Source organism: Hypomesus nipponensis, chromosome 9 (genome assembly GCF_054491055.1).
Source record: "Hypomesus nipponensis isolate SF chromosome 9, ASM5449105v1, whole genome shotgun sequence".
Lineage (NCBI taxonomy): Eukaryota > Metazoa > Chordata > Actinopteri > Osmeriformes > Osmeridae > Hypomesus > Hypomesus nipponensis.
Genome location: NC_140369.1, coordinates 14,720,001 through 14,732,944, shown reverse-complemented (window position 1 = coordinate 14,732,944; position 12,944 = coordinate 14,720,001). Strand labels below are relative to the sequence as shown.

The 12,944-nt window shown below is 51.5% G+C and overlaps 1 protein-coding gene across 1 annotated transcript in view; it reads right to left on the bottom strand.

Annotated features, from left to right (window-relative positions):
• megf6b (multiple EGF-like-domains 6b) overlaps positions 1 to 12,944 on the bottom strand; it is a 58,172-nt gene that overhangs the window by 5,699 nt on the left and 39,529 nt on the right. The window contains exons 8-29 of the mRNA XM_084706056.1: positions 11,500 to 11,622; positions 11,039 to 11,161; positions 10,713 to 10,850; positions 10,443 to 10,565; positions 10,147 to 10,269; positions 9,781 to 9,951; positions 8,897 to 9,028; positions 8,570 to 8,698; positions 8,002 to 8,130; positions 7,589 to 7,723; positions 7,058 to 7,192; positions 6,776 to 6,901; positions 6,317 to 6,448; positions 5,365 to 5,493; positions 4,908 to 5,039; positions 4,611 to 4,739; positions 4,329 to 4,457; positions 3,992 to 4,120; positions 3,734 to 3,862; positions 2,247 to 2,375; positions 906 to 1,034; positions 404 to 532 (exon numbers count right to left, since the gene is read on the bottom strand). Coding sequence (XP_084562182.1) covers positions 404 to 532; positions 906 to 1,034; positions 2,247 to 2,375; positions 3,734 to 3,862; positions 3,992 to 4,120; positions 4,329 to 4,457; positions 4,611 to 4,739; positions 4,908 to 5,039; positions 5,365 to 5,493; positions 6,317 to 6,448; positions 6,776 to 6,901; positions 7,058 to 7,192; positions 7,589 to 7,723; positions 8,002 to 8,130; positions 8,570 to 8,698; positions 8,897 to 9,028; positions 9,781 to 9,951; positions 10,147 to 10,269; positions 10,443 to 10,565; positions 10,713 to 10,850; positions 11,039 to 11,161; positions 11,500 to 11,622 — 2,883 coding nt within the window. The remainder of the gene's footprint in view (positions 1 to 403; positions 533 to 905; positions 1,035 to 2,246; positions 2,376 to 3,733; positions 3,863 to 3,991; positions 4,121 to 4,328; positions 4,458 to 4,610; positions 4,740 to 4,907; positions 5,040 to 5,364; positions 5,494 to 6,316; positions 6,449 to 6,775; positions 6,902 to 7,057; positions 7,193 to 7,588; positions 7,724 to 8,001; positions 8,131 to 8,569; positions 8,699 to 8,896; positions 9,029 to 9,780; positions 9,952 to 10,146; positions 10,270 to 10,442; positions 10,566 to 10,712; positions 10,851 to 11,038; positions 11,162 to 11,499; positions 11,623 to 12,944) is intronic.

Sequence of the window (12,944 nt, the reverse complement as noted above, 5' to 3'; positions counted from 1 at the left end):
GATGTCCTCAGCGTCAGTTCAGAGGGGGTTGTGGATATGCATCTAAGCATAGGGTGGGTACAGTTTATCTAGCAACATGGCACAATTCTCTCCTAAACTGGCTTGTTAAACCACATAGCATGGTCAGCTTGAGGGTTGAGGCGAGATCATTGGGAGGTGATCCGTGTGATCAAAGTGAATGACCTCTGTGGTGGGGCTTGTATAGAGAGATGTGAGGGTGAGACCAGGCCGTGGAGATGTGAGGGTGAGACCAAGCCGTGGAGATGTGAGGGTGAGACCAGGCCGGGGAGATGTGAGGGTGAGACCAGGCCCTGGAGATGTGAGGGTGAGACCAGGCCGTGGAGATGTGAGGGTGAGACCAGGCCGTGGCCTTGGAAGATCAGGTGTGGCTGTGGAGACTCACTCTGCTCACAGCCGTTCCCCGTGAGGCCGGGGGGGCAGCCACACTCCCCAGAGACGTGGTGGCAGGAGGAGCCCTGGGGGCACTGACAGCTCAGCCCACAGCCCTGGCCGTAGCTGCCCGGCAGACAGGCTGGGGGGAGGGGAGGGGGGGGGGAGGGGGGTTAATGAACGTCAGTCACTGTCACATTAGACCATTCTGGATTACACTTTAACTCGAAACTTTTTTGTGGAAACTGATGACATTGAATGATTTAAATGATCTAATCTCTTGAGTAAATCATAGAAAACGATTTTGATCAAAGGTTCACTATACACTCGAACAAATTGTTTGGGTCACGTAAAAGAAACAACAATGAACTGAAGCAACACAGTGGTCGGTCTGAGAACACCAGTGACTTGCAAGGAGGAATGAATGCAGGGTCCATGGGAGCAGAGCAGAGTAGATGCACACAGTACAGTAGCTTAGATCCGAGCTCAGTAGAGTCCAGTACAGTGACAGCTACCTCTGTCACAGCGGGGTCCCCTCCATCCAGGAGAGCAGTGGCAGTCTCCAGTGACGTGGTGACAGGAGTCTCCATGGTCACACTGACACCTCTCCTCACAGCCGGCTCCAAACAGGCCCAGGCCACACACTGTGAGGGAGGAGGGAGGGGATGAGACTGGGGGAGACTGGGAGAGACTGGGAGAGACTGGGGGAGACAGAGGGAGACTGGGGGAGACTGGGGGAGACTGGGAGAGACAGAGGGAGACTGAGGGAGACTGGGAGAGACTGGGGGAGACTGGGAGAGACAGAGGGAGACTGAGGGAGACTGGGGGAGACTGGGAGAGACAGAGGGAGACTGAGGGAGACTGGGAGAGACTGGGGGAGACTGGGAGAGACTGGGGAGACAGAGGGAGACTGGGGGAGACTGGGGGAGACTGGGAGAGACTGGGGGAGACTGGGAGAGACTGGGAGAGACTGGGAGAGACAGAGGGAGACTGAGGGAGACAGAGGGAGACTGAGGGAGACTGGGAGAGACTGGGAGAGACTGGGAGAGACTGGGGGAGACAGAGGGAGACTGAGGGAGACTGGGAGAGACTGGGGGAGACTGGGAGAGACTGGGGGAGACTGGGAGAGACTGGGGGAGACAGAGGGAGACTGGGGGAGACTGGGGGAGACTGGGAGAGACAGAGGGAGACTGAGGGAGACTGGGAGAGACTGGGGGAGACTGGGAGAGACTGGGGAGACAGAGGGAGACTGGGGGAGACTGGGGGAGACTGGGAGAGACTGGGGGAGACTGGGAGAGACAGAGGGAGACTGAGGGAGACTAGGAGAGACTGGGGGAGACTGGGAGAGACTGGGGAGACAGAGGGAGACTGGGGGAGACTGGGGGAGACTGGAAGAGACTGGGGGAGACTGGGAGAGACTGGGAGAGACTGGGAGAGACAGAGGGAGACTGAGGGAGACAGAGGGAGACTGAGGGAGACTGGGAGAGACTGGGAGAGACTGGGAGAGACTGGGGGAGACAGAGGGAGACTGAGGGAGACTGGGAGAGACTGGGGGAGACTGGGGGAGACTGGGAGAGACTGGGAGAGACTGGGGGAGACAGAGGGAGACTGAGGGAGACTGGGGGAGACTGGGGGAGACTGGGGGAGACAGAGGGAGACTGAGGGAGACTGGGGGAGACTGGGAGAGACTGGGAGAGACTGGGAGAGACAGAGGGAGACTGAGGGAGAAACTGGGGGAGAGACTGGGGGAGACTAGGGAAGGCTGGGAGAGACTGGGATAGACTGAGGAGACTAGGGGAGACAGGGAGAGATAAACACACACACACACACACACAGACACCCTTACCCAGTCTTACCTGTCTCACAGTGCTCTCCAGTCCAGCCAGGACCACAGTTGCACTGGCCTGTCTGTCTGTCACACAGCCCTCCATTCTCACACACACACTGCTGCTGGCAGTCCTCCCCGAACCGACCCGGAACACACTCTGGAACACACGCACAAACACGTCATCTATTTATCCAAGGTTTATTCCTGCGAGGGCCACAGTAGGTACAAACACATTGACCCAGTGAGCCTCCTCTCAGGTCTCTCTCAGTCAGATGTGGCAGTGAGACAGAGAGACAGAGAGACCACACGTCAGCACGGAGGAACCACATCCTCATCGACATGGAAACACTCAGCCCTGGACGAGATTCCTGCTGAGGGGAGCTGAGGCTCATCCAGAAGCTGTGGTTTGACCCCGGGTGCCAGACATACAGTACAGTACAACGGACAAACTGGATGGGTGGCAGTCTGGGGCTGACAGGCTGGCAGGCTTCCTACTGGAGCCGGCGGTCTGGCTGACTGGATGGCTGCCTAGCTGGCTGGCTGGCACTCAGGGGTGATGATGTAGCTACTAAGTGGAGAAACTAACAGCCCCAGCAGCAGGATTAGAGGTTTCCTATTGCAGGAGACTTGGAGTGGAGAGGCGGGCTGTGTGGAGCTGCATTGTGGTGATGTGTATATATAGTATGTGTGTTGGACAAGCCCTGAGGGAGGCAGGGACGAAGGGAGAGTGAAATGTGGGGTGAGAAGGGAGGGCGAAAGGCAGGAAGGAGAGAGTGAGAGAAGAGGACAGGTCCTGTGAGGTATGGAGTGAGCTGTAGCCAGGCAGACAGGAGACTCTGAAGCAAGTAGCCTTCCACCACCTTCACACACATACGCACACACACACCCACAAACTGCTAGAAAACAGCAGTCCAAATCCAAATAAAACATAGGACTGGCCAATGAGGAGATCATAATATATTTCCAGTCTTCAGTAAAAACACAGGCCAGTGTTGTAGATGGCCTCTGTTCTGTAGTCCTCGGAGAAGTTGTTAGTGAGTTATTCTGCCTGTCCACACTACTGAACTCCTGACAGGATATCATGCTCTTCTACCACCAGCATCTGTGGTAGCTAACTTACCCTAACCTTCCTTTAGATAAACCCAGAGGGTCTGTTTGTGTGAACATTTCCAGGAAAGGAAGATTGTGCCCCATGGCAGCTTGTGGTTACTACACCCAGGGACTCAACCAGCTTGTGGTTACTACACCCAGGGACTCACCCAGCTTGTGGTTACTACACCCAGGGACTCACCCAGCTTGTGGTTACTACACCCAGGGACTCACCCAGCTTGTGGTTACTACACCCAGGGACTCAACCAGCTTGTGGTTACTACACCCAGGGACTCACCCAGCTTGTGGTTACTACACCCAGGGACTCACCCAGCTTGTGGTTACTACACCCAGGGACTCAACCAGCTTGTGGTTACTACACCCAGGGACTCAACCAGCTTGTGGTTACTACACCCAGGGACTCACCCAGCTCACAGGCAGTGCCCATCCAGCCCTTGGCACAGGTGCACAGCCCGTTGGTTCTGTTACACGTGGCTCCGTTCTGGCACAGGCAACGCTGGCGACAGTCTGCCCCGTGGAAGCCCGCCGGGCACTCTGGGAAATTGAGTTGTCTTGTTCACAGGTTTGTACACACAGAAACATGTTCACACAAACGCACACTCTCTCTATCACACACACACACACACACATCTAATAAACACTCACACATACACACACTCTCACCCTGTGTGCAGTTGGGCCCTGTCCAGCCTGGCGTACAAACACACTGCCCACTCGCTGGGTGACAACTGCCGTTGTTACGGCAACCACAGGTTTGATTACATCCGTCTCCGTAGAAACCGGCCGGACAAGCTGACAGAAGGACACATGGACCAGATGGCACAGTCATGTACCTGTACAATACCAACGTAAACTGCAAATGGCTTTACATCTGTAAACTGTAAGCATCTCATATGTAGTGTGAATGTAAACATTGTGTAAATGTCTACATCACAAATGTAGCTCTAAACATAACATCTGTAACTGTGTGTGTTGAGGTGTGTGAGGATGTCAGACTAACTCAGGTTGCAGTGCGGGCCCGTCCACCCGGCGCGACACACACACACTCCGCTGACGTGGTTGCAGCTCCCTCCGTTCAAACACACACACTTCTCCTGACAGTCCAGACCATAGAATCCCTGTGGACAGGCTACAACACACACACACACACACACACACACACACACACACACAGGAGAACACACATGAACACACGTAAACACACACACGACCTGCACTGGAGATTCAACTCTGGAAAATTGCCCCCTCAGTCCCCTCAGAAGGTCAAATGAGGTCTTCTTACGTTTCTCACAGAAGGTTCCGGTCCAGCCCACCTGGCAGGTGCAAGCCCCGCTCACGTGATCACATGACCCCTGGTTGTCACACTGGCAACGGTGTCGACAGGCCAGACCAAACGTCCCTGGCGGGCATTCTGCGGGGGAAAAGTGTGACATCACTCACAACCATACATCTAATGTGATGTACTGTACATGCAAGGCTAGATGTCTAAACACAAATGCTAGTCAAATGAAGGGATTCACAGACAAAAAAATGAATTACCCAGAGCACACACACACACACACACACACACCCTACTTACTCTGATGGCAGCGTGTTCCGGTGTACCCGGCCTCACAGTTGCACTGTCCCGTTATGACATCACAGCTCCCGTCTCCGTTCCTGCAGTCACATGACTCGCCGCAGTCCTCCCCCCAGTGGCCCGCATCACATGCTGCCATGGAAACACCCCAAACAGGAGAAACACATGCTGACCACCACACTCAAACTCAGAAAGTTCATTTCCAGCTAGTTTCGGAAATGAATGGAATCCTTCCTCATAGCGTGGTCTTCCATCTCATCTCCTCAACGCTGCTCAGGGCAGACATCGAAGAGCCAACCTCTATAGGAGTTACAATCTCAGACAAATATTTGCCCTTCTTCTAAGTATTGCTGAAAGGACATGTCGATATAACACTAAATTGATCTGAATGTAGATATACCAACAACAAAAATCGATGCTTTTAGTCTGTCTGTGTGTCTAGTTCTTCCAGCTGTACCTTTCCTGCAGCTGTGCCCGGTCCAGCCAGGGGCGCAGGTACAGCGTCCAGTCACAGCGTGGCAGCGGGCCTGGTTTTCACACACACACTTCAGCTGGCAGCCCGCGCCGAAACGTCCCGTCGGGCAAGCTGGAGAGGACGCACACGTGTGCAGGGCACAAATACACACATGAAGACACACACACACACAGGAGCACACACGCTCTTTGAAATAACACCATGTATAGTACATCATTTCATTTGAATATGCTGTCATACTAAAATACATATCGTTCACACATACAGGGCATATTGTTCTGTTGGGCAAGCTGGAGCTCATACATGCACACACACGCGTGCACACATAAATAATGTTTTATAAAGCACACATATGCTGAGATGGCCCCACTCCAACCAGACCAACCTGATGTGAACAGTATATCACTAACACGCCACACGCTCCATATACCACACTGTGCGGACACAACTGAGACATTCAGCACAGTTAGTTCCCGTGACCCAAGCTGAAGTGATCTGCCACTTATTCCTGTGAGAGACAGTTGTTTTCGAAACTGAAATAACATTGACTCTTAACTATGAAAGTGTGTGTGAATAGGACTGTGTGTGAGGGTCCTGGGGGGCTGGGTGGTGAGGTGGAGCTAGACGACCAGGCGGCTTGACAACCCTCAGCCAGAAACAAAGAGCTGGTCGTCCATCCTTAACACCTCCCTCCATCTGTCTGTCTGTCTGTCTGTCTATATTTCTGGATACTGACTGCACACTACTCTTTTGTGCACTACACAATAGTCATGACAAATGTGTCATGTCAATCAATCAAACTTTATTGATATAGCCCTTTATACAAGAACTATGACAGAGGGCTTTGTTTAATATGCCCATATTGTGCCCATAGACCTGCATGTTAGGACCCTGACCATCCCCATTGGTGCCATGATCAGCGTAAGGTACTGACCATTCTGGCACAGCTTGCCCATGTAGCCAGGAGTACACAGGCAGGTCCCGTTGTGTTTGTCACACACTCCTCCGTTCTCACACAGGGGACAGACCTCCCTGCAGTCTGCACCCCACCAGCCCTCCACACACACTGGAACACACAGACAGAGAAAGAGAGATAGGCATCATCATCATCATCATCATTGATATCTTCATTATTCTTGTTGACATTCTAATCATTGCTGACATCATCATCCTCATCATCATCATCATCATCATCATCATCATCATCATCATCATCATCATCATCATCATCATCATCATCCTCATCATCATCTCATCATCATCTCATCATCATCCTCATCATCATCATCCTTATCATCATCATCATCATCCTCATCATCATCATCGTCATCATCGTCCTCATCATCGTCATCCTCATCCTCATCACAGCACAGTATCATGCTGGTGTTCTTACCGTTCTCACAGTGTGTTCCTCTAGTACCAGCAAGGCACTGGCACTGTCCTGTCACTCTGTCACACGGGGCTCCTGTACATGAACAGGCCTGGACACAGCCCTCTCCAAACCTGCCCTGGGGACAGTCTGAAACACACACACACAAACACACACACACACACACACACACACATGTACACAAACACTTTTGTGAGTCTTCACTCCTTCCTCACCACATGTCCGTCCTACATTCTTCCATTGCAGTATGTCATCTCCCACCCTGATGTGACCTCAAGGACCCACCTTGGTCACAGTTGTCTCCACGATGACCAGCAGGGCAGTGGCGTTGGCACCTCCCTGTCACGTGATCACAGGAGACTCCAGCAGGGCATGAGCACTTCTTCTCACAGGCTGCTCCGTAGTTGCCGGGGTCACACTCTACACAAGGACCAGAGCCCAGAACATTCTATGTGAGAAGTGCACAAGCTCACACACTGGTACTGAACATGACTCTGGTACTGAACACGACTCTGATACTGAACACGACTCTGGTACTGAACATGACTCTGCTACTGAACATGACTCTGCTACTGAACATGACTCTGGTACTGAACATGACTCTGGAACTGAACATGACTCTGATACTGAACATAAAACTGCTACTGAACATGACTCTGCTACTGAACATGACTCTGGTACTGAACATGACTCTGGTACTGAACATGACTCTTATGAAGTGTGATGGCAGCAGATCTTCAGCAGATCTCTGAGGTGGCCCGGGGGCTGTGTGCGAGTGATGATGTGTGTGGACGGCACAAACACAGGCACACCGACCTTCCTTGCACGTGTTGCCTTGGTAACCCGGCTTGCAGATGCAGGCGCCGTTGCGACGGTGACATTCCAGAGTGTTCTGCTGGACACACTTACACTCCTCGGAGCAGCCCGGTCCGAACGCCCATTTAGGACAGGCTGGACCAGGAGAGAGAGAGAGAGAGAGAGAGAGAGAGAGAGAGAGAGAGAGAGAGAGAGAGAGAGAGAGAGGAGAGAGAGGGAGAGAGAGGGAGGGAGGGAGGGAGGGAGGGTGGATATGAGACATGAGAGACATGTAAATGATCAAAAATAACTGGTACAAAACTAGGAGAAAGGTGAGGGACGACAGGAGAGGAAAGAGGTAAAGGGTGAGGGATGAGAGATGAGGGGCGAGAGGTGAGAAGTGAGGGGTGAAAGGTAACATGGGCAGGACTTACGCAGGTGGCAGAAGCGCCCGTAGAGTCCAGGGTCACACAGACAGGCTCCGTAGGTGCGGTGGCAGCGCCCGTTGTTGGCACAGTTACACTTCTTATTACACTGCTTCCCATACAGGCCCTTAGGACATCCTGCACCACACACACACAAACACAGCCTTTAGACATCCTATAACACCACACACTGGCACAGATCTCAGACACACTCGCTCACCATACACACTCACGTTTGACATTTTATTCATCTAGCAGACACTTTTATCCAAAGTGCCACTCAAATAATACAGATAATCAAGGACCAGAATTGCTTGATTTGACTCGTATTTGAGTGGTTACTGCCAAGGAATGGCATTTATTTTCACCAGACACAGAGCAACAACATCCCACTTCAAACAACCCACACCAGCACTGAGAGCTCACCACAAACCAGCCATGTTGAACGACTGCCTGTTATTCAGGTCTTCAGTGGACTAAATGCATATTGTAGGCCAAATACATGTTAACGATAGATTTGAAGTATTTGAAAGTATTTGACAGTGTATTTGTCCCAGAGGCAGAGAGAATGACTCACCGTCCTGGCAGAGGTCGCCGCTGACGCCAGGCGGGCAGCGACAGCTCCCGGTGACGGGGTCACAGGTGGCCCCGTTCTTACACTTGCAGCGGAAGGAGCAGTTCTTACCAAAGAATCCCTCTGAACAAGCTGCGCACAGACACACACACACGAGGGCTGGGCATGCTTGGAGAGAGCATGTGTGTGTGTGCGTGTGCGTGTGTGTGAATGTGTAGGTGTGTGTGTGTGCATGCATGCATACAGAATTGTGTGTACGTATGTGTGTATATGTGTGCGTTTGTGAGTGTGTGTGTGTGTGTGTGCACACAGGTGTGTGTGTGCCCTCACTCTGGTTGCAGATGAGCCCGCTCCAGCCATCGGGGCAGACACAGCCGTCCCTCTCCGGGCCACAGCGCCCCCCGTTGGTGCAGTCCTGACACGACACACTGCAGTCATGGCCAAACGTGTCGTTCACACACACTGCACACGTCACAAGGAGATTAGTAACAATAACTTTTCTATGTATTCACATCTGCAAACAAGATCTAATTGTATCATTCAGTGTCTTGGCTGCCACGGTATTTGTGTAATAGTGTAATAGAGAACAGATACAGATGGTCGAGGTTTCGGCTTTCTCAACCTCGCCTGGCTGTAGAGGGTGCGAAAGCTCAACAGAGGGAGACAGCTCCTGAACAGTAAAACTGTCTCACTCACTGAGTGAGTGAGACAGTTGTAGAGAATGAGGTAGTTCCCGAGTTAGTTAACAGTGAGACCGTTCAGGAGAGGAAGACAGTTAAGGAGTGAGACAGCAGCAGGGAGGGAGACAGCAGTAGGGAGGATGCGGAGGTATGCACGGTGTCTGTTAGTGATCACGCAGCCAGGAAGCCGGGCCTGAGCTTAGCCAGGCCGCTAGCAGAGACTCCCCAGGTGTGCTGGTGTTGAGGCCTAATAAAGCTGGAGCCATCAGGGGATCACTAAGCAGCCTGGCTGGCTCTCAGCCACAGTCCCCTGCATGCAGGACCCTCCACTGCACTGTACCACAAAGAGGGAGGGGGAGGAGCAAGTGGATGTGGAGGGGGAGGAAGGGGAGGAGGCGGGGGAGTATGGGGAAGAGATAGAGGAGGTGGAGAAGGAGGGGGTGGAAGAGGACCCAAGCGTTTCACACGTGTGCCGCGCAGTAGGGCATGCGTGCGCCACGGGTTACAAAGCGCGCGCGTCGTGGAACCACGGACCAAACTTCTCTTGCAGCGTGCTCTCGGCCAGCAGCTCTCCCTCGTCGTCCTCGTAGTCGTCGTAGCGCTCCAGGGCCTGGCTGTGCTCCTGCAGCAGGGTGAGCTGGGGCCTGGGCAGGGGCAGCTCTATAGCACCCCCGCTGGACAGGGCCTCCACCGTGTCCTCCAGAGCTGGGGAGGGGGATGAAGGAGGCAGTAAGGCAAGGAGAAAGAGGGGAACAAATATCGCCCATATCTAAATCGGCCCATATCTCCAAAACCCGACAACTCTGACCAAAACAATCTAGATGGATGAATTGCCCCTTTCAGCTATTATTCTAGGGATGTTGCATCATTTCGTCTGATTGGCTGATTGTGAGAACTCACGGATGCAGGAGCTCCGGTCCTCGTCCAATCGGAAGCCCCGACGACAGAAGCACTGGAAGGATCCAGCGCTGTTCTGACACGTGTGATCACACCCTCCATTAGCTGCCAGACACTCATCTACATCTGCACACACACACACACACACACACACACACAAACAAGCACATACACACACACCCAAGCACCAACACACTGTATTATGAATCCATAGTCTTTGGCAAACATGTAAGATCACCTGGACACAAACCAGGTTAAACTCATGCAACAAGTGGTGGTTGACTGAGGTTGGACCGTACCATCACAGCTGCAGCCGTCTGAGTTGAGACGGTAGCCCGCGGCACAGTAGCACTCATAACCCCCTGGGTAGTTGGTACAGTCCTGCTCACAGCACGAAGAGCCCTCCCCGCACTCATCCAGGTCTGCCAAACAAAGCACATACACACACACAAGGCACACACACACACACACACACAGTTTTCAGAGTCAGTCTCATACACACAACACTTTAAGACAGTTTTCAGTACCAGTCCCTGAGTCTCCCAGCTGGTGAAGCCAGTGTGTCTTACCCACGCAGGTCTTGAGGTCGTCGTGGAGCTGGAAACCATGGTTACAGGAGCAGGCGGGGCCGCTGGTGGAGTGCTGGCAGTGGTGGGAGCAGCCCCCGTTGTTGGTCTCACAGCTGTTCACAATCTCCATCTCAATCCCTGATACACACACACACACGTGCACACAAGCATGCACATACGTGGACACACATACGCACATTCACACACATTGACATCAAAAATCACTGTCAATGAAAACTTTTGCTGCGGCCACAAGAAGCCCCAGAGAGAAGCAGGAGCAGCAGGTCACTAAAGGGAGAAGGACATGCAGGAGAGCAGAGCCTCACGGTAGCATTGTCTGCCGTCGGCGCCCAGCTCATAGGCTGTGTTGCACACACAGGCGAAGGAGCCCGGAGTGTTGTGGCAGCCGTGAGCACAGTTAGCCTGCTCCACCTCACACTCGTCTATATCTGTGAGAGGAGACACCCAGACAGACCAGGTCACACACACACACCACAGTTCAACACAGTGCTGTCACAATAATCAGTGATTAATGAACAGTTAAATCAGTAGAACTGGATCTGTAACTATGACTATCATTGTGACTAACACTATCAACTTGACTACCACTGTCTATGACTGTGTCTATCACTATGACTACTACTGTGTTTATGACTATCACCATGTATATCACTATTACTGCCAATCATTCCCACAGTGGACACACTATGAATCATGACTATGACCCTGTCAGTATACCCAGAGGTAGAAGTGGGACCAGGTGGTCCAGTGATGCAGATCATCTCACCCTCGCAGGTCTTGCCGTCCTCAGCCAGCTTGTAGCCCACCTTACAGTCACAGTGGGCGTTGCCCCCGTCCACACGACAGTCGTGCATGCAGCCTCCATTCCTGTCCAGACACGCGTTCTGCACTGTGACAGAAACACAGCCATCAACCACCATCACACACGGTCACATCTTGGAGAGAAACCGTGTGCAGAGTAAAGAACAGCAGTAGAGTACAGTAGAGAACAGTAGAGTAGAGTACAGTACAGTATAGTACAGAACAGTAGAGTAGAGTACAGTACAGTATAGTAGAGAACAGTAGAGTAGAGCACAGAAAGGAACAGTAGAGTAGAGAAAAGTAGAGTACAGTATAGTAGAAAACAGTAGAGTAGAGTACAGCAGAGTAGGTAATAGTAGAGTAGAGTACAGTACAGTAGAGTACAGTACAGTACAGTACAGTAGAGTAGAGAACAGTAGAGTACAGTACAGTACAGTAGAGTAGAGAACAGTAGAGTAGAGTACAGTATAGTAGGTAACAGTAGAGTAGAGTACAGTAGAGTAGAGTACAGTAGAGTAGAGAACAGTAGAGTAGAGTACAGTATAGTAGGTAACAGTAGAGTAGAGTACAGTAGAGTACAGTACAGTACAGTAGAGTAGAGAACAGTAGAGTAGAGTACAGTATAGTAGGTAACAGTAGAGTACAGTAGAGTACAGTACAGTACAGTACAGTACAGTACAGTACAGTACAGTAGAGAACAGTAGAGTAGAGTACAGTATAGTAGAGTACAGTAGAGTAGAGTACAGTACAGTAGAGAACAGCAGAGTAGAGTACAGTAGAGTACAGTAGATTAGAGTGCCAAAGAGTACAGTAGAGAACAGTAGAGTAGAGTACAGTAGAGTACAGTAGAGTAGAGTACAGTAGAGTAGAGAACAGTTAGAGAACAGTAGAGTAGAGTACAGTAGAGTACAGTAGAGTAGAGTACAGTAGAGTAGAGAACAGTTAGAGAACAGCACAGTAGAGTACAGTAGAGTACAGTAGATTAGAGTGCCAAAGAGTAGAGTCGAGTGGAGAGGAGTAGAACAACAGTAGAATACACAGTTAAGGAGTGTGGTAGAGTAGAATCAAGGTTCAGAGTTCAGTAGAGTAGATTAGAGTTGTGTAGACTGCAGTAGAGTAGAAAAGAGTAAAACAGAGTTGAGTGCCGTACACTAATCATCATTTCTTGATTCACAAGAACCTGAGTTGAGCCTGTCACAGCATGTCAGCTAGGCCTGATGGGAACCTGCAGTATGACGCAGATTAGAGGATGGAGACCGCAGCCAACAATTACATCGTAAAAAAATTCTAAAAGCCCATCATTATTTAAAAATCATAATCTTCCCACACTCTGAGAGAACTGTCCCAACTTACAACCCCGGGAGAGAGAGAGAGAGAGAGAGAGAGAGAGAGAGAGAGAGAGAGAGAGAG